This window comes from Carassius auratus, chromosome 37 (assembly GCF_003368295.1).
Source record: "Carassius auratus strain Wakin chromosome 37, ASM336829v1, whole genome shotgun sequence".
NCBI classification, from domain to species: Eukaryota; Metazoa; Chordata; class Actinopteri; order Cypriniformes; family Cyprinidae; genus Carassius; species Carassius auratus.
The window spans coordinates 15,152,925-15,175,258 of NC_039279.1; the positions used below are offsets into that span (position 1 = coordinate 15,152,925).

Consider the following 22,334-nt stretch of genomic DNA (forward strand, 5'->3'; position numbering starts at 1 on the left):
TTTTAAACATTTGTTAACAAGTTTCGTTTATCTGGTGAATAACTATATAACTGTAATATATCTAACAATACATTTGATATAATACGTTTTTGGAATCATAATTTACAGTGAAAATAAATTTTTTCATTACCACGTTTCTTATAACAGTTTTTTAGGTTTATCTTATCAGTTAGTTACATTATATTTTATGTTACACACACACATTTAATATTTTGTTATAAATGTTACTTTATTTTTTTGTAAAGATCTGACAACAACAGTTGTCATTATTTTACTGTGAATTTCACTTTGAACTTGAGGAGAACTGACTTTATACATCCACTAAGAATCCCTATGTAAAAATGGTAAGTTATGAGAAAAGCTAGGAGTGTGACATCCAAAAGTATCCACCACCATATGTGATAAATGTTGCATATGTACAGTAAGGTTGGGTTTAGGTCAGAGTTTGTGGCTGTGAGTGTGCAAACCTTGCTAGGTTGCTTGGGTTTGGGTTTGACACTAATGAACACATCAAGCTGTTCCATTAGGGAAGTAATGCACTGCGGTTCCACCTCGATGTCCTCTTTGATATCAAACATCAGCACCAGTGGCAGGCAGCCCTGCAGAAAGCACAAGGAAGAAAGCGAGAGAAAGAAATAAACAAAGTTTTTCTGCACCCTTGTAAATCATTCATAAAGTCGAACTTTAAGTGTTTCAAGGACTCTGTTGGCCTATGTCCTAAAGCAGCAAAGCTACAGTTATTCAGCAGTGATAAATCACCTACTTCTCATGTTGAAAAGAAAAACAGCGGCAGGTTCTCCAGACGTAAGGCTTTCATTTTACTGGGCCTTGACCTTCTTTTTCCTCTCCCGACACAGCTAACTCCGCAGGCATTTAAGAAACTGCTACATATGCAGGAAAAGTTCTAGAGCCATTTGTGTGGTGGGAAGCCTGCTATGACAGTCATAAATGTGAATGCTAAAAATGGCCTTAATGGATCTAAACTGAGCCAAAAACTGTGAATAAATTATTCTTGAGTATGGTGTCTTCCCTCTGCCTCCAGATGAGTGTTTAAATCAGGACTTGCGGGGTCAGACGGCTGATATCTGTCTCCAGAGAGGACCACAGTGTGCTGGAGGGCTAATTGTTTTGATTTCGGAGCGAGGGAAGGCTCTCCACTTGTGTGTTCCTCAAAAGAATTGGGTTTTTCTTCTGGTGCCCCTGCCTTTGACAGTTTAATATTCTTCTGTGTTGGTTGGAGACCATTAATTTGAAAAAGACCACTACATAATTCGACAAACCAGAGTTGCTTTTTGTAATGGCTTGAGGGAAGATGAAATTAGATGAGAGTTGAGAGAAACTAAAGCTTTAAATTTTTTGAAGAAAATACATGCTCGCCTGTTCAGCTTGACAACATTCGTAATACATTCTAAGGTGTTCTGGTTTACTTTGCAGTTGATAGATGGCTATTTACTGAAAAAAAAGTAATTAAAAATTTAAAAAAGAAACCAAAAATAATCAACTTTAAAAATGAACACTCAAAAACAAAAACAAAAAAACAAAAACAAACAAAAAAGTTGTTTTTATGTATAACTTTTTAATCACACATTTGTTAGTTGTTGAAACATAGACATTTAAACAAAAAACATAATAAATATGTTTTTTTTTAAAGTAAATGTAACATTATGTAATATTTGTGATATTGTTTACAAGCTGTAAATTAATTTGATTAATGACTTTGGCCCTCTAAAATTGTTTTGTTAGAAACCGAAAATTACATTTTGGCCAAATATTTTTGGTTGCAAAAATTTCAGTGCATTGCTATTAACTCTCATAAAAATTTCAAATTATCTGATGTTGTAAGATATTTATTGACCTTCACACAAAGTCGTGAGGGTCTGCAGGGGTCTTTTCTATGATATCATTCCTATTTCTTTTTTATTTATTTATTTAATAATAAATTGATAAATTAGGACAAACAAAATAAGCATCATGTCATTGACCCTATTACTGAAAAACAAGAGTATAACAGTAAAATGAAAATGAGTCACTGCGCTGCAAGTGTGGAATTTTTTTCATTCATTTCAGCACAAACGCTGTGGGATGAGAAACAAAGAACAAAAAAAAATCTCTCACCATCAGGTACTGGCGAGCCAGACACACAGAGTCAATGGTTCCCTGCACGTAGACGGTGGATTTCTTCTGCGGACAGTTTGGGTCTGGGAAGTGGACCTGCGCTCCTGTGCGCTGCATGATGTGCTTGATGTTGCTTCCGTTGCGGCCCATCATGAAGAGGTGGTGCTGGGGTGCGATGTCAAGCTGTGTGCTGACTGTTATGGAGCTGGCCAAGCTGCCCGCGAGGTGCTCCAGTAACACTGCCGTGCCTCTCTGCAACGACACCAGGGTTGGAAATTAACGGGGACAAATGGCAAAAATGCCACCGAAATGAACAAAACTGCCTCCAAAATTCAAGGTTAGGAGGCAAAGAAATGCCCCTGCACAATTAAGCTTAATCTATTACAACTGTCACAAACAAAAAGTGTTGACTGCAGCATTTTGAGTCTCTGTTTTGTATGGAAGGTCATTTCTACTAAAAAAATTCGGCTTCTTATCTCAAACAATATTTTTTATTCTTGCAATTGCAAGTTTATATCTCTCAATTTGGACTTTCTCTGAATTGTGAGTTTACATTTCACACTCTATATGTCGCAATTTTAAGTTTACATAAAGCAAATCTGACTTTTTTTCTCAGAATTGCTATTGCTAGTTTATATACTATTATGGAAGCTTGTTTCTGCCAAAAATTCTGAATTTTTTCTTGGTATTGCAAGTTTACATCTAAAGTTCTAATATTAGAATTGTGAGCTTACTTTTTTTTTAAATCAGAATTTTATAACTTTATTTATAAATATAAATATTTATATATATTTATAAAGACTTTATTTCTTGCAATTGCGAGAACTGAGGGAGAAGATAAAGTTGCAATTATTCATTTTTTACATTTAACTGATCTTTCTCAGAATTGCGAGATACTGTATAAATGCGTGAATGTGAATTTATAAGTTACAATTACAAGATATAAACTCACAGTTCTAAGAATTATGTGAATTTGTGAGATGTCAACTCAAAATTGCAAGAAATAAAGACTTTTGAGATAAAAGGTTGCAATAACCTTTTTATTATAAATGTTTTTTAATCTAGTGGTAGAAACAAGCTTCCATGGTTTTGTTTTTATGCTATTAAGATGTTATGGTTTGCTTTTATCAAACATATTGCCATTTCAGATGCAGCTTCTGTGCCCAGTTTGCAGTCTAAAGATGGCTTTTGTTGATTAAATGTTATTGGTAATTGTCCATAGTTTTCTTATTGATAGAAGTAATTGTAATAAAAAGGTATTTGACATAAAAGACAACACATACATTTAATAAGGTTATAATAAAAATAGCCCTTACAAAGGCAAAAAATAAAAATAAAAAAAAAAAACATAATATGCTTTATTTCACATTAATGGAGCATATTTTAGTAAACAAGAACCTCTTTATGTTCTTGCTTTTCCATCTGGCATAAACAAACCTGAGAATGACCTACATCTGGGAGTTTCTTTCAGCACGCCATAAAACTAGGGGAAGAGAGGAAAGGCAAAGGGGCTCTTATGGGGTTCCTTTCTGGCCATGTTCGTAGGCGGTTTTGGCAAATAAATCCTCACTCTAGCTCTTAACACATTCCAGGCATAGCCAGCAGCCCACAGGGCAACTCCAGCCCTAGGCCCTTCCTCAAGACCAGAGATGGAAGAAGGTTCCCACACTAGACCCTCAGTCTAAAGTGTTGTCGGCAGTCATTAGCACAACATGAAGAGTTCAGTGCCACCGGCAAACATCACAGACACACAAAGACCACAGGTTGTGTAGGTTTGTGCTGGAGGATTTACTGTGATCTTTTCTGGAGCTACTGAGGAGGTTCCCTTTAGGAGATGAAAATGCTTGCAAACATATCACCCCATAGGAATATGCTTTTAAAATTTAGGGTTTCTGTAGGTTCTGTGAAGGTACATTTTATGAAATATTATTATTAATAATAATAATAATAAATAAATAAATATCAACAAATTGACTAAGGAAAAACAACTGAACTCAAATGGAAAATAAATTTTCATATCCCATTTACAGATATTGGTTCTTGTTTAAAAAACAAATGAACAAACAAATACAATTTTTACCTCATATCTTCATCTCAAGTAAATATATCTTCATTTTAGAATGTTTAGATATTTGAACTGGAAAACAAGACAAAAATACTGAAGAAGATGTTTAGCAATACATGCAACATCTAATGCCCCTTTTAAGACCTTTTTTGTGGAATCTTGAAATAAGACTTTTAAGCCCTCAGAAACCCTGATATTTTACTTACAGAAATCAATCTGCTTCTCAGATTTTTGTCCTGAGAAAAAAACCCTTACTCAATATAAATAATCAACACTTTCACAAACACTTTCACTACAAAATTTTCACAACCCTCCTGTGGCTCAGTGGTAGAGCATTGCGTTAGTAGAGCAAAAGGTTGTGTTCAATTCCCACGAAAAAACAACATAACCTGCCCCATATAGATGTTTATGAATGTCTCACCTTCACGGCTGCAGAATTATTCTGCGAGCCCCGCACCACTCCTGTTGCTCCATAGAGTCTGGACCTCTGTTTGAAGGCCACAGAGATGTTGTATGTCTGGGAGATGTGCTGGATGGCAGGAGAGCTGGGGTCAGGGTTCAGCTGCACTATGACTGGCAGCTCGAACATCAACACCAGTGGAAGCAGCTCCTGAAAAAAGACCAAAAAACCCAGCAGTTAATCTATACGATATTGAATTATATTTATTAGATGGATATCAATTTTGTGATTTCTGCTGGTGGCAGGGGAAGGATTATGGGTAATCCATCAACAGACCCAATCTGGTTCAAATGGCCATTTCTTTTTTGGGGGGCTTTTGAAACATTTTGATACAAAGAGACAGAATAGAGTAAACAGGAAACTATGAAAAAAAAGACAGGAGCCTGGCCAGGAACAGATTCAAACCTTGTGAAAAAATGAGTTGGGTTGAATGCACACATGTAAAATCCTAAAAGTATTATTTTTATTTTTAAATCCTCTGCAGTGAATAGGTGTCGTCAGAATGTGAGTCTAAACATATACACATATGAACATCCATTTAGGTGCATATGAAAAATTGGAGGTGATTGTAACCCTCCTGGAAATGGCAGAAGTCTGCCTGGGAAATACAGGCTCTGAAGCTACTGTATCCAGTGGACTTTACACATATGGGATCCACTTAGGTCTCACATATGAAACCCAGCCTTCTACCGGTTGTTAAGGATTCTGTTCTGCCACATCTGGCTGCCAAGGGGACGGAGAAGCTCTACAGGGCCTACAGTACATTTTAGCAAGTTAGAGCAAGTTAGGACTTCTCAGTGCCACTACCCGTTTGAAGTGAGAACACAGGAGGATACCAGCTCCACCCGAAGACTATAGAACCTAGCGATCGTGTAAGGGGGTTGCCTAGTCCGCATCTCTACAGATATCTGTCAGCGAGGCACCACGAGTCAGCGTCCAGGAGGATGCAATACTTCTAGTTGAGTGAGCACGCAACCTGAATGGGCAGGGCACACCCTGTGCCTGATAAGCCAGGGTGATGGCTGTTTAGAGACGACCTTCCCCTATAGCCAGGCCTCCGTAACAGACAAAGAGCTGGTCTGAGGTCCTAAAGCTTTGTCTCTGGTCTACGTAGCATCTCAGGGCTCGGACGGGACAGAGCAAATCTAGGGATAGGTCTTCCTCCTCTGGGGGCAGTGCTTGCAGGTTCACTACTTGATCCCTGAAGGAAGTAGTAGGAACCTTGGGCACATAGCCAGGCAAGGGAATCAAGATTATTCTTGATGAGAAGAACACTACTTGACGAACAGGCGAGACAAGTGTCTCGTAGATGTGGCTCTCACCACAGTGATGGTGTCAACTACCTCTTGGGATAGGTCACCTAGAACCTATGCGTTCCATCCAGGGACCAGACTTAAAGTTTCCAGAGGTCTGGAGATCCGTGGAGTCAGTGGATCCTTCCTCAGAGGAATCTGCCAGGGAGGGGCTGTCGCACAAATCCAGGGAACCAGTTCCGAATGGGCCAATAAGGCCCCACAGTAGAACAACTGACAGTGAGAGGTCTCTGGAGAAGCAAACATGTCTACCTGAGTAGATCTGAAACGTCTCCAAATCAGCTGGACCATCCAGGGATGGAGTCGCCACTCTCCCTGAAGCATAGCTCAAGACAGCTCATCGGCTGTACAGTTGAGCAGGCCAGGAATACGAATGGCATGAATTGACCTCAGATCCTTCCGACTCTTAGTCTTTTTAGTCTAGTCTAGTTTTAGTCTACGAAAACTGATGACATTTAGTCTAGTTTTAGTCAATGAAAATGGTATTTTAGTTTATTTTTAGTAATGCCATTCTATTCAACCTATTCTGTAATATTGACAAGTACCTAGTAGTATAGACCAGGGGTTTTCAAACTCTGGGTCGCGACCCACTTGTGGGTCACAGAATGGAACAAGGTGGGTTGCACAAAGTCACTTGGCTGCAGCTAAATTTGCATTTTAACTTTGCACTTTTTTTTGTTCGGGAAACAGTTTGTAAAAAGCATTTCACATGCACAGGGTGAGCAGGGCACAAATGCAGGGTTAATTGTAACACTACAAGATTTAAACATTTCCACATAACAAAATTTGCAATATTTCCTTGACGTATCATCTCTGTTTAGAGAAAAATTTGCCAAAGTTCAGAGATCTTTTGAAGATATTGCTGAACATTTAACCATTGCAAAAATACAATACATTAGTCTGAGCTAAATGTCACCCAGTTTTTTTTGTTTGTTTGTTTATTTAAAACGAGACACATATGTTTATTATTATTATTATTTTTACCTATTTCACAAATATTTTCATCTCCAAACTGTTTTAGATAGTTCTGCTTTGCTTCTTATGCTTTTCAAAAAAAGTGTTGGATTGTGCTCCGTTCTCGCCGACACACGGAAGGATCATGAATGCATTTTCTGCAACAAAACACATCAGCACAGATTACAGTTCACTGGAATGAGCCTGTTTCACGTTTTTATGGACACTTCATATTTTAACGTCTGTAAACAAAAATTAAAACTTAAATATTAGTAGTAAAATTTTCAGTTGTACTCTAAAATAAAATTGTTATTTTTCTTAAATACTTAATTTCTGTCATCAAACTTTTATGTAAGATTAGGCTTAAAGTAATGTCAACCATTTTATTTTTTTCAGAATTATTTTGGTGGGTCGTGAAATAGATTACACTTGTCTAGGTGGGTTGTAGAATGGAAAGGTTTGGGAACCCCTGGTATAGACGAAACCAAAATGTTCTTTTAGCCAAACCAATTTTAAACAAGGTTATCTCATTATATTGTTGTTACCTTATAGACTCAAGAATACATCCATTCCAGACATGGAAGACTCTCTGATTTGAATTGACAACATTTATTTTACCAACCAAACATCCTAGAAGTACACACACATACATTTAAATAAAAACAATAAATTAAAAAAAAAAAATCTGTGAATTTTTTCTCCCAAAGACGAACCCCATCGGCCCCTTTCTCTGTAACAAGGCTGATTTATACTCTACACATTTGCAAGTTTGCTTGGGTGAGCGCGGCAAATATGACATCATTGCGGTGTTGCCGCAATTCGTGTGCACTCAAAGCGAACTTCCGGCAACACCGCGATGACGTAATATTTAATTTATATCTAATTTGTCCAAGATTGGCCGTAACCCACCGCCTTTCTTTGGTACAATGAACGAAGTGCTGTAAAACCCAATCCTTCACGATCTCCGCTACGCAAGACTGGAGCATCGGCAGCCTTCACTATTGTGAAGTGGACACCACTGGATTTGGGGGGACGCCGGGTGAACAGAATCGCATAGCCGAGGCTGATGGTCCACCAAAGCCAGCAAGACAGGCTGGATAGCGCAAGCCAAGCACCCAGAAACCGTGCAAGCAGGACCAATGGAACCTCCCGCAAGGAGAGCAGCGAGGTGGAATGCAGGGTCCCAAATCTGGCAGCTTGTGAGCGGATCACAGAGGGGTCTGAGTGTGCAGTGCAATGCTTACATGGTTCCACAGGTGCTTTGAACTCATAGTCACTTGAAGGTACTGGATGGAGCAGAATGATGTTGTCGCTAAGCTCCGAAGCAAAAAGCTTGTGTGCATTACACCTGCTGCTTTCTTATAGCATTATTATGGATATTGTGGACTTTTGGCCAGAAGTGATGGTTTAGAGTTAAAACACATTGATGAATTCGTACTGTCATTCTGACAGCACCACTTCACTGAAGAGAATCCATTGGTAAGGAAGTGATGGAATACAAAATTTCTCCAAAACTGATGAAGAAAAACTAATCTACACTTAGGATGGTCCGAGGGTGGGTAAATTTTCATTTTTGTTTGAATGCTTCAAAAAATCAACTCCTGCTTAGCTGTGAACAAGATTGCATTTTGGGACTATAGCCACAGCTAAGAAATAGATTGACTGTAAATGCACACAGTGTACAATCAGCTGTGTGCATAATGATTTTATCTGAATGAATGCTGATAAAAATTACAGTTACTGCTAGCAGGGCATTTGGCCGACTTTCAAGCAATGAAGTCTTTAGAAACAAAGCGGAATAAGCAAATATTTCCCATCATTCTACTGTGATTTAGGGTCATCAAAAGCCAAGGAAACAGTGCCTTGCCAAACTGAATTGGTAAACAGAATGAATGGCTAAGCCTTAAAAATGTGGCTCTGATCAGTCCCATATGCTTCGGGGGCTCCAGTAACCCTCATATTCTGTACCGGGGGCCAAAATGAAAGACATTCTCTGCCCCTTTTGATGTGGTTGGGACAGTCACTCTCCCTTTAGACAAGGATATGTTTATTTTAAGGTTCAACTTTAGATGGGAGCATGGTATCCATCATGAAGTGAGCTTTGGAATTTCAATCATTCATCTTTGTTAATGGTTCTCCTCATTTTCAGCTATTAAAAACATAACCATGCTTATTTTTTATGCAAAGGCTTGTGCATAGGCTATGTGAAGCTTTTCAAACAAAAACCTTCTGTGCTTTTGTTTTGCTTATTGATAATAAGGAATTTGGAGTGCTGTATTCCGATCTTTTACAAACAAGAAGTCTAAGCTTTTCTCTGACTTTCTGTGGAATCAGTAACTTCTATATTTACTTTCTGTTTTCATAGACAACATGCAACCATTGTCAAGGGGCGAGACTGGGACTCAGTTGCAGGTGCTCAAAAGGTCAGTTTATTAGATGGCTTAATTCCAAAGGACAGAGAAAAAAATAAAAATGAGAATTAACAAAAAACTATCCAGGAACAGGGCAGTCTGGAGCAGATCCAAAAGAGCCTCCTGGACGAATTCCACTAGGAAATCCTCTGATGCAATGCCCGGACAAACTGACAGGGAGGCGGGGGCGCTGTTGAGGCGGGGAACTGGTGGCGCGCTGTGGCGCGGCGAAGAAGAGGAGTGACAGCGATCGGTGAGCTCTAACACGGAAGGCTGGAGAGTAGCGCTGCCTGAAAGCAGGAGGAAGAGGGAAAAAACAAACAAACTAGAGGATGAAAACAAAACGGGCACGATCTCTGTGTAGGCTAAACAAGGGATGTGGATAAAGTTGAGACAAGGACGAAAACAACTCGACGATCTGACAACAGACAGCACACATGAGGAGACTAAATAGAGAAGGAGTGATTATCATAATGCAGAGCAGGTGATGGTGACCAATAACAAGATAATAATGAAACAAGAGGGCGGAGACGGGCACCACGGTGACACAGAAGCACATGGTAAGTGTAAACAACACACACTATGGGGAAAAACAGACAGATCAGCCCGGGGGCGTGACATTACCCCCCTCCCCAGGAGCGCCCCCTGGCGCTCCAGGGAAGGTACCACCACGCTGCCGGTTGAAGTCCTCGATCAGCGACCGATCCAGAATATCCCGAGCCGGGACCCAACTCCTCTCATCCGGACCATATCCCTCCCAGTCCACCAGATACTGAAATCCCCGACCACGACGTCTGACATCCAGCAACCTCCTGACAGTGAAGGCTGGGGAACCATCCACTAGACGGGGAGGGGGAGGGTTAGTAGCAGATGGGTTAAGGCGAGAATGAAACACAGGCTTGACCCGAGAAACATGAAAGACTGGGTGTACCCGACCAAGTATGGGAGGTAACTTGAGCTTTACCGCCACCGGACTCAATACCTTGGTGATCTGATATGGCCCCATGAACCTGGGGGCTAACTTGCGAGAAGCCACCCGGAGAGGAAGGTCCTTGGTAGACAGCCATACTCTCTGACCACATACGTAGCGGGGAGCAGGAATACGGTGACGGTCAGCCGCTGCTTTGGTTCGTCTGGAAACCCGAGCCAAGGTTTCCTCAGCCCTCCTCCAGGTGCGGCGACACCTGCGGACGAAGGCTAAGGCAGACGGAACAGCAGCATCGGGTTCCTGTGAGGGGAACATAGGAGGTTGAAAACCAATGGAGCACTGGAATGGAGACATACCTGTGGCCGCCACTGGCAAGGAGTTATGGGCATATTCAATCCAGGATAACTGTTGGCTCCAAGAACTCGGATTATGGGACGTGAGGCAGCGGAGAGCTTGTTCCAAAACCTGGTTTGCCCGCTCGGACTGCCCATTGGTCTGAGGGTGAAAACCTGACGACAGACTCGTAGAGGCCCCGATCTGTCGACAGAACTCCTTCCAGAATCGGGAGACAAACTGTGGCCCCCTATCAGAAACCACGTCCACCGGAAGGCCATGAATCCGGAAGATGTGGTCAACCACCACTTGAGCGGTCTCCTTAGCTGAAGGCAGTTTGGGAAGGGGGATGAAATGGGCCGCTTTAGAGAAGCGATCAACCACCGTCAATACTACGGTGTTACCCCTCGATGGTGGAAGACCAGTGACAAAGTCAAGGGCTATGTGTGACCAGGGGCGGGAGGGGATGGGTAAGGGCTGTAGCAGACCAACAGGAGGCTGATTAGAACTCTTGTTCTGGGCGCAAATTGGGCAGGCAAACACAAACTGCCTGACGTCCTGGGCCATGGATGGCCACCAAAATCGCTGGCGGATGGCAGCCAGAGATCTCCGAACCCCAGGATGACAGACTAACTTGGATGAATGCCCCCACTGGAGGACTTCAGGGCGCAGCCCATCCGGCACGAAAAGTCTACCCTCTGGGCACTCCCTCGGCACCTCTCTCTCTCGTATGGCTTCCAGCACTCTCCTCTCCACGTCCCAGGAGAGGGACCCTACCACAATCTCTTTAGGGATAATTGTTTCAGTAGATACACTGGTTCCTTTTGTATCTCTGTAAAGACGGGAGAGGGCATCAGGTTTTATATTTTTGGAGCCTGGGCGATACGAGAGAGAGAAGTTGAACCGGCCAAAGAAGAGTGCCCATCGGGCCTGGCGTGAACTCACCCTCTTGGCCGAACGGACATATTCCAAGTTCTTATGGTCCGTCCAAACCAAGAAGGGCTGTGCTGACCCCTCCAACCAGTGACGCCACTCACCCAAGGCTAGCCTGACCGCCAACAGTTCCCGGTTCCCTACGTCATAATTCCGTTCTGCTGGGCTCAGGCGGTGAGAGTAGTAGGCACAGGGATGTACCTTCCCATCTCTGGGGGATCTCTGAGAAAGGACCGCACCTACTCCAATCTCAGAAGCATCCACCTCCACAATAAACTGGCGTTCAGGGTCTGGAAATGAAAGAACAGGAGCAGAAATGAATCGGGACTTTAGGTCATTAAAGGCCTCCTGAGCCTTCAAATTCCACCTAAACGGTACCTTAGTGGAAGTAAGAGCTGTCAAGGGTGCAGCAACCTGACTAAAGTTTCTGATGAAGCGCCTGTAGAAGTTGGCAAATCCCAGAAACCGCTGCAGTGCCTTACGTGAGTCTGGAGGTGGCCACTCGGCTACGGCCCTTACCTTAGCGGGATCAGCTTTGATTCCCTCCGCCGAAATGATATAGCCCAGGAAGGGAACTGACTTGGAGTGGAAAACGCACTTCTCCGCTTTAACATATAGCTGGTTCTCCAGCAGCCGTTGTAGCACCTGGCGCACGTGTTGGGTGTGTACCTGAAGTGAAGGAGAGAAAATAAGAATGTCATCTAGGTACACAAAGACAAACTTGTTAACCATGTCTCGCAACACGTCATTAACCAGGGCCTGGAAGACAGCTGGGGCATTTGTCAGGCCAAAGGGTAGCACCCGGTACTCATAATGTCCCGAAGGAGTGTTGAATGCTGTCTTCCACTCATCCCCCTCTCGAATCCGAACCAGGTGATAAGCATTGCGGAGGTCCAACTTACTGAAGACCTTGGCTCCCTGCAAAAGTTCAAAGGCAGATGACATTAAGGGCAGGGGGTACCTATTCTTAATGGTAATGTCATTCAAACCTCTGTAATCAATACAAGGGCGCAAGGAGCCGTCCTTCTTCTTAACAAAGAAAAACCCTGCGCCAGCAGGAGACGAGGAGGGACGGATGAGACCGGCATCAAGGGACTCACGAATATATTTGTCCATAGCCTCTCTTTCTGGACCAGACAGGGAATATAACCGACCCCTGGGCGGAGAAGTGCCTGGGAGGAGGTTGATGGCACAATCATAAGGCCGGTGAGGAGGCAGGGACACAGCCCGGGACTTGCTGAAGACCTGCCGCAGATCGCAGTACTCCTCCGGCACCCCGGACAGATCAGCATCATCCACCTGCACAACAGGAAACACAAAACCAGGAAAAGAGGCAGAACCCAAACAAGACTCAAGACAAGACTGTTTCCAAGACAAGACTGAGTTTCTGGCCCAATCCACATGAGGACCGTGCTGCACCAACCACGGGTGTCCCAGAACCACGGGGGCACTCGGGGAATCAAGAAGGTACAGCTCGGTTATCTCATGGTGATTGCCAGAAACGATAAGACTTACAGGAGGGGTGAGGTGAGTGATGGTAGTGATAGGGGAATCATCCAGAGACCGAACAGAGATAGGAGTAGAGAGGGGAATGGCGGGAATTCCCCACTGCTTGGCCAGTGCCGTGTCCAGGAAACTACCACCAGCCCCAGAATCCACCAGGGCCGAACAGGAGTGACGAGAACCTCCGAACTGGACACCCACGGGAAGTAGTGTGCGGGAGGAGTGGGGGAAATTAAGCGGAGATGTGCCCACCAGAATCCCCCTGGCTACTGATGGGCCTTGGCTTTTAGCGGGCATTTTCCAATGAAGTGTCCGGCCCTCCCACAGTAGAGACATAAGCCCCGGGTGAGTCTCTCTTGCTTCTGCTGGGAAGTAAGACGCAGTCGTCCCACCTGCATGGGTTCAGGGTCAGCAGGAGATGGCAGAGGCAGGACCGGGGTGGATTCGCTGGTCATTTCACCCACCCTCCAAGAAGTGCGAGCAGTCAGTTGTTGGTGACGAAGGCGAAGGCGGTTCTCAACACGGAGGGCCAGGTCGACCAGATCATCGAAACTGCGTGGAAGCTCTTGGGTGGCGATCTTGTCTTGGATCTCCTCGTCTAGTCCAGCACGAAACACAGCTCTGCAAGCCCCCTCATTCCAGTCACAGGCCGCTGCTAAGGTCTTGAATTCAATGGCATACTCGGTCACTGAGCGGCCTCCTTGCTGTAGCCGTGCCAGCTGGGCCGCTGCTTCATCACCCCGAGCAGAACGGTCGAATAATTTGACCATCTCCTGTCGAAAAGCCCCAAACGAGGCACAAAAGGGAGCCCGGGCCTCCCACACTGAAGTTCCCCAGTCACGGGCTCTGCCTGTGAGGAGGGTTAGAACGTAAGCCACCTTAGTCTCCTCCTGGGCATATCGGCGGGGCTGGAGGGCGAAGACTAGGGAGCACTGAGACAGGAAGGCTCTGCAGGAGTTAGGGTTCCCATCATAGGGAGGTGGGTTGTTGGCATGAGGCTCAGGATCATGACGGGTAGAGGAAAGGCCAGTGGGGTCCTCCGATCTTGCAGGCGTCTGTCTCTGAAGTTCCTGGAGCTGGGCAGTCAGCTCCGACAACTTGGCATTAAGGAACTCAACCTCCCGCGATGTGGACGTTAGCTGGGAGGCATGTTGGCCCAGGAGAATGCCCTGCTGGGTGACGGCTGATCTGAGGGGATCTGCACCTGCTGAGTCCATGGTGGTCAGATCGTTCTGTCAAGGGGCGAGACTGGGACTCAGTTGCAGGTGCTCAAAAGGTCAGTTTATTAGATGGCTTAATTCCAAAGGACAGAGAAAAAAATAAAAATGAGAATTAACAAAAAACTATCCAGGAACAGGGCAGTCTGGAGCAGATCCAAAAGAGCCTCCTGGACGAATTCCACTAGGAAATCCTCTGATGCAATGCCCGGACAAACTGACAGGGAGGCGGGGGCGCTGTTGAGGCGGGGAACTGGTGGCGCGCTGTGGCGCGGCGAAGAAGAGGAGTGACAGCGATCGGTGAGCTCTAACACGGAAGGCTGGAGAGTAGCGCTGCCTGAAAGCAGGAGGAAGAGGGAAAAAACAAACAAACTAGAGGATGAAAACAAAACGGGCACGATCTCTGTGTAGGCTAAACAAGGGATGTGGATAAAGTTGAGACAAGGACGAAAACAACTCGACGATCTGACAACAGACAGCACACATGAGGAGACTAAATAGAGAAGGAGTGATTATCATAATGCAGAGCAGGTGATGGTGACCAATAACAAGATAATAATGAAACAAGAGGGCGGAGACGGGCACCACGGTGACACAGAAGCACATGGTAAGTGTAAACAACACACACTATGGGGAAAAACAGACAGATCAGCCCGGGGGCGTGACAACCATAGAGTGAGGAAGATACTCTGTTGATCATTCCATTGAGATGAACTCCGTTCCTCTGAGGAAGCAAGGCTAAACTTTAAACGTGTGTTGAGACGTGGCCAAACACGTGCGGTTTCATACACAAACATGTAATACAAGCACTCTGCTTGTGGGTCAATGACATGATGCTCAATGTTGAATACAACTTTCTATGATGATGTTTTTAATTTCTGAATTAAAATACATTTTGATAGTTACTGGGGACCATAAAGTAAAAAATGTCAGGGTAATACAATTGTCCTTATTTCATAAAACTTGAAATAGAAATTACTGTCATTGTTTACTCACACTCATGTCATTCCAAACAGTTGACTGTAGCCGTTGAGTAAATGATGAAAACATTTTCATTTTTGTGTGACCTATTGCCTTTAAGTTTGGAATAATATGTTATTATTATTTTTTTGAGACTTTTTATGACAAGGCAAGGTTAGTTCAGGTGGTAAAATGTAATGCAATTCCCCAAAATGTGAGGATTTTTATTTGTAAAAAAACAAAACAAAAATAATAAAAAAAGAGTCATTTACATTTAAGCTTTTCTTGAAAATGGCCAATTTACCAAAACTACCAATAATTTAATTAAAATAAAAAAAGTGAAAATAATTTTTATCTTTTCTTTATTGTTGACACTGTAGTTTATCATTGACATAAGACATCCCTATCTTGCACTTAGACTTTATCTAAGACTTAGATTAAACAGCTTGATTTTAATGGATTTGTTTAAAAACCTTTTCGTATCTTTTAACTTGTGGTTCCCTTCACTTTTAATGGAAAGACTGAAACCTGTCAGGTTTGATAACAACAACAAAAAATTCTAAATTTAAAGCAGCAATCTGCATACAAACAACAAGTTGGTCTGATACTGAGACTAAACTTTTGACTTGAGATTGTGCGTGAGAATTAGGCTCGCACTATACCATTCACATGGGTGTAATGGCCCAATACGACTGTGGGTGAAGATCTTTTGAAGAGAGTAAAGTGGAAAAAGTGGAGATGATTAGGTGGTCAAGAGAAGAATTTCCAGCATTTCTGGTCACGCGAACGAGGAAGAGAGGCTGCCCCACTAACATCCTTCCCTCAAATGTACATTTCACCCACAGAACGTTATATGTTTTGGATATGAAAAATGGAGCAGCCTGGGTTTTTCAAAGGTACTGATTTTATACAAATTGCTTTGTGAAACAATAGTAAAGTGGGTCATGATCAATGATCTTTCTTGTGTAGAATGTCCTTGAGTTAATTGGGGCTCAGTCTTTATGCAAACACTTATAAAGCCCACTGTGCTCGAATGCTTTGGCTTGTTTTTCTTGGTTCTCTCTGAGGAGGAAGCACGTGTGCTGGTGAAATCCGAGGAGAGAGTCTGGATGGAGCAGTTATCACTAGAACTGCAGTTTCAAACCAGCTTCAGTTGGCACCATGTGTTTCGCATCCCACCATAATTAAAGCTGCTCTTATAAGTAAAACTCAAGACCCTGAGTGTCAAATGCTTTTTACAACCTTCTTATTCAGCATGTTCTATCATATTAAAAAGCTTTTGCGTGTACAGCTTTGTGAAAGGATGGTATTTATGCCATTGAAACTGCAATACCAACAGAGGGCAGCAGTCCTGATCCAAGCAGCATTTTCTCAACTACTGTAGAAACATCCGGAGAAAGATGAATGCTGATTGTTGTGTTGCCAGGATGACTGCTGGGATGCTGAGGAATGTGTTTATCTCATCCAAAAAATCATTTATGTTAACAACCCCTGTACCTGTCAACTTCCTCAAGATAAATAACAGCCTCCCCACTTCTACTTCCTGCCTTTATCATATTATAAATATTTATTTACCCGAATTCGGGCTCTGGCGGCCTCCACTCCTCCTGGCTGGCCAGCTATGGACACCTGCAGAAAAGGACCAAGAAAGTCACATGTTCATTGAAGTAAAGAAAGTGGTGTTTAGTACATCGTTTGGTATGACTTAAAACAATAAAAACAAATATTAACATATGACATGATGAATGAATATACTGCAAACGTCATACAGGATCTTCCACTGACATTTTTATTTGATTTTCATTTGTTTTCCACAGGAAAAAACAACAACAAAGGAATGCATTTGGAACGAAATGGGGGCGAGAAAATTATTTTCATTTTTGCATGAACTAATCCCTTAAGAATGAAAAATACTCGTCTGCCAAATGCTATCGTGTGAGCACCATGAGGTAAGATTTCTTCATTCTAGCCTGACTGGCTCTCATTCACCTGTCAGCAAGTACCAGCCACTCTGAACCCAACACACGAGCCCACACCGAGGGAGAGCCATGACATTATTCAATTTCCACATTCCCCACGTCATCAAGGCTGAAAAGCCGTCTCACACCCAATTATGGCTCAGTCTTAATTCTCCCTAAGGCTACAGACATTATGCAAGCATTCAGCATCTCAGTTACACATAAACTCATTTCAAGAAATCAAAACAGGGCCCCAGAACCTGATATGAAAATTATGAGTGAATCTCAAGAAACCTGTCAAGAACATGTCCAGGTCATGTTTCATCCCAAAATAACAAGAATGTAGTTTTAAATATACATATAATTTATACGTTTAAATAATATTATTGTTTTTGCATATACTCTTCCATTCTAAAGTTTTTTTTAAGGAGATTAATACTTCTATTCAGCAAGGATGCATAAAATTGATCAAGGACTTACATAAATAATGTTACAAAAGCATAATCCGGACAATAAACAGCACTGTTTTCAGCATTGATAATAATATGTAAAAGTTTCTTAATCATGCATCAAATCAACATATCAGAATGAATTCTGAAGGTAGTGATGTTGAAAATTCAGCTTTGACATCACAGGAATACAATTACATTTGACACTATAATAAAACAGAAAACAGTTATGTAATAATATTACAGAAAAGCACAGTTTTTTACTGTGTAAATCTGTAATACTGTTTTAAATCGAAAACATGCAGCATAATATATTTATTTTATTACCAACCGATTTATTTAGTTTTATTATTATTTTTTAGAACATTTAGAACAATTTTTGACATTTATCATGATTTATATGACAATCAATCATACCCCCATTTTCAGTATTGCAGTTATATTTATGCAATTATCTTATGATAATAAAAAAATACTGTATTACAGCATACTGAAAATAATAACAAAGTAAACCATACACAGTATGTAAATGAAAACTTGTGCTTAATTGCTAAGGATTCTACAGATCCTAAAAATAGGCATAATTTTTTGTTTATGCAAAAATTTGAGTAGTTTCTTATATTTTCTCTTTTTTTTTCTGGACATGTTTACATGAGCTGTGTAAGTCAGATTCCCACCTGGTTGCTCTTCTCAGCTTGGTTGTTGCGGTTGGAGTCAGGGAAGTGGATGTGACAGCCCGTGTCCTCCATCACCTTCTTGATATTGTTCCCCCCTTTGCCAATGACATGTGAATGCTCGGTATGTGAGACGTCCATCTTTAGAGTCACGCGATTGCTCTGAGGAAACAAAAGAGTCAGATTGTATTAACTGCTGTACCATAGCCATCTCGGTTTAAAGGTGTAATTTCTATGCCATTATTTGTCCAATAGCAGTACCGCATATATACCAGAAGTATCTGATTTAAAAAAATGTATCACAAAAATATGAAGCAGAAAAATGTAATTTAACATTAATAACAATAAAGTAATGTTTGCTGAAAATTCAGTTTTGCGATCACAGGGATTACATCTGAAAATATATTCAAATACAAAACAGTTACTGTAAATTGTAAAGATATTTCACATTATTACTTTTTCTTTACTGAATTTTTATTTTTTACTTTTAGTGTTATTTGCTTGGTCTCTGATGCAAAATATGCCCTGTTTGCTCATGGTGGCTAATTGTGCTTGGAATTAATGCAGTGTTTTTTGAGCCGAGGAAGTTGCTTGCACTTTCAATATTAAAACACTGAGCATATTTTAAAAGTGAACAAAATTGCTTCACTTTTAAATACAGGAAAAAAGACCCCGCCCCTTTGAGCAGGTTCATTAATGTTGCAACAACCTGAATTAGATCTATCAGCTACAGCCAAGTCAGTTTTTCATTACATCAAGTCTACAGATAGATTTCAATACACAAAATTTCCCATTTCACATCCAAAATGTGAGGGAATATATAGTGATGTTACAACAAACTCTTCAGTTGGAGTTGGTGGATGTTCTGCATTATGTCTGGCACAAATTACCAGAAGAATGGATATAGTCTGAAATCAGTTGTATAATTTCTATAACAATCTCTAATGTTTTGATAAAGCAGATACCACAGATGCCAGCTGCTCCTGAACCCCCAATGTCTTCACAGTCACCCAATGGTATCATGTAATGGCATTTGTCTTCCTTTTACCCAATGTGGTTTAAGTCATGATTCATTCCTTATAAATATATGCAGAGCTCCTGATGTCAGGCTCCACATATTTCCTCTCAGGATCTTTAAATTCCATTGCTTCAAATGTCACAGCTGTCCTTAAACCAAATCATCCAGCTACTACAGCAACCAAGGATGACAGGGATGACGAATGAGGCATTTTGAAAGAATGCGCAGTGACATATCAAATAAGAATCACTCAATATGACTTGACATGCTCACCTTAGTGTCCAGGACAGACACGATCTTCTCCTTGGCTTCCTTCACATTGTCCCTCTTACCACTAACTTTGATATGTGGATCTGAATGACAAAAATAGATAAGTGTAAGTCATGTCATAAGGTTTATTTACCCCATATAAAGCATTTTCATTAGCAAAAAAAAAAAAAAAGGAAAAGTACTTAAGCAAACCAATAACTAATCAGCACAATTGTTTTGAGCAGCAAATCAGTATATTAGAATGATATCAGAAGGATCTTGTACTGAAGACTGTAGTAATGATGCAGAAAGTACATCTTTGCACCACAGGAATAAATTACATTTTAAAATATATTTAAATAGAAAACAGTTATTTCACACTAATAAAATCCCATATTATTACTATTTTTACTGTATTTGGTGAGCATATTATACTTCTTTGATTTTTTTTTTTTTTAAATCTTACCAAACTCAAACTTTTGAATGGTTTTGTAAAACAACAACAACAACAACAACAACAAAAACAACACACCCCAAATTCCTCACACTAGTAAGTCTGCTCTGCATAGGGAATCAAAATGTACACTTTCAGAAAATGTCAAAATCTAGTTATTATTTTCATCAAGAATTTTTATCAACAATATAATCGTTCATCGATATGATCATTCATATATTCATTGATTTATGTAGCAGTTATATCTCACATGAAGTAGGGCTGGCAGAAAACTGCATACAGTGCCTCATGGTTAAATAATTCCAGACAGAAATTATATAATTTCAGCACTTGCTCATTCTGTCATTGACTTCCGCACCATAAACATCTGTCTTATTGTGCTGCAAAAATAAAAATAAAAAACATTCCCCTGAACTAATCCACTTTCCCAACCTTCTTGCCAACATGAATTAAACATCTGCTTAGTGTCCCACAGAAAGACTTCTTACTAATTGCATTTATACAAATGTCTGGTCCATTTACAATGTTTTCCACCCAAGAACCGCCCACTGAAGGCTGATTTATACTTCTGCTTCAAAGTGATTGTGCGTAGCACGCATAGCCTATGGCGCAGCCTGATATGCACCTCTCCAGAAATGTAACAGCACGTCAATTCTACATGAACTTTAAAGAGTTAGTTCACCCAAATATTAAAATTATGTCATTAATAACTCACCCTCATGTCGTTCCAAACCTGTAAGACCTCCGTTCATCACACAGTTTAAGATATTTTAGATTCAATCCGAGAGCTTTCTGTCCCTCCATTAAAAATGTATGTACAGTATACTGTCCATGTCCAGAAAGGTACTAAAAAAATCTTCAAAGTAGTCCATCTGACATCAGAGGGTCAGTTAGAATTTTTTGAAGCATCACAAATATACATTTATAAAATAAAGCAAAAACTACGACTTTATTCAGCATTGTCTTCTCTTCTGTTGTGAGTGCGTTCCCTGCAGTTTAGTGATATCCGGTTTGCGAACGAATCATTTCATGTAACCTGATCTTCTTGAACCAGTTCACCAAATCGAACTGAATCGTTTGAAATGGTTCGCATCTCCAATAAGCATCAATCTACAAATGACTTAAGCTGTTAACTTTTTTAACGTGGCTGACACTCCCTCTGAGTTAAAACAAACCAATATCCTGGAGTAATTCATTTACTGTAATTTACAGTATACTGACTGAAGTGCTGTGAAGAAAGAACTGAAAATGAACACCGAGCCGAGCCAGATAACGAACGAAGGATTGACTCGTTCTTGAGTCAAGAACCGGTTGCATCGGTTTTCGTATCACCAGTAGTGATGGAAAGTTTGGTTCTTTTCCGCGAACCGGTTCTTTCAGACAGTTCGATTCAATAAACCGGCTGAAGAAAACGGTTCACCAGTTCTTTTGCGCTCAACGTAATTCGATGCTTCAAAAAATTCTAACTGACCCTCTGATGTCACATGGACTACTTTGAAGATGTTTATATTACCTTTTTGGACATAGACATTATACCGTACATACATTTTCAATGGAGGGACAGCTCTAGGACTAAGAGGTCTTACGGGTTTGGAACAACATGAGGGTGAGTAATTAATGACACAACTTTAATATTAGGGTGAACTAACCCTTTAATATACCTTAATGTTATACCTTCTAATTTAAAATAAACAAAGCATAGAAGTGTATTATCATTACATACACAACATAGCAATGTAGTTTGCCATGGTACAAGACCTTATGGAGATTGTAAGAGTGCCATCTTCTCCAGTTCAGTTGTCGTCTCCTTTTTGTAGTTGTAAATAAATAATCTGTTCTTGGATATTTATTTGCCACTGTCACAACTGCTTCTCCAACAAGCTGCTTCTTCGGCTTTGTGGACGAGTGGAATTTGCATGCCCAGTCACTCCCCCATACGGGGTAAACAAGAGGCCGGCATCATGTATTCACTCATTTAGATTTTTACTTCAGAGCCGAGTGGTTGCTTGTGTTTGAGCGGTCTCTCTTCCATTCATCTCTAAAAGATTATAAGAGAAGTGAAACCTCTTCTGCTGTTGGTGATTCTGGCGATGTATTCAGTGGTTTTCTGTCAGTGAGCAACTTTTAATAAGTTCCGATTTGGAATGCCAGGTGTTACTTACATCTGAAACACCAACCCTCTTAACACAGTTCAGTGGTTGTGGTGTTTTCCATAGGGACCCCTAACATCAGTGTTGTCGAACATGACTGACTGAAAGGGAACGTCTTAGGTATGGTTACCTAACTATTTTTTATAGTTTCATAAATTAATACATAAAAAAAAATTATGCATTAAGTTGA

At 41.2% G+C, this 22,334-nt stretch overlaps 1 protein-coding gene across 2 annotated transcripts in view; it reads right to left on the reverse strand.

Annotated features, from left to right (window-relative positions):
• The window catches only part of LOC113056341 (protein bicaudal C homolog 1-like), a 92,555-nt gene that overhangs the window by 15,179 nt on the left and 55,042 nt on the right, over positions 1–22,334 (reverse strand). For both annotated transcript variants that reach the window (XM_026223073.1, XM_026223074.1), the window contains exons 4-9: positions 19,565–19,644; positions 18,277–18,435; positions 16,768–16,821; positions 4,602–4,790; positions 2,116–2,367; positions 468–599 (exon numbers count right to left, since the gene is read on the reverse strand). In XM_026223073.1, the coding sequence (XP_026078858.1) occupies positions 468–599; positions 2,116–2,367; positions 4,602–4,790; positions 16,768–16,821; positions 18,277–18,435; positions 19,565–19,644 (866 nt within the window). The remainder of the gene's footprint in view (positions 1–467; positions 600–2,115; positions 2,368–4,601; positions 4,791–16,767; positions 16,822–18,276; positions 18,436–19,564; positions 19,645–22,334) is intronic.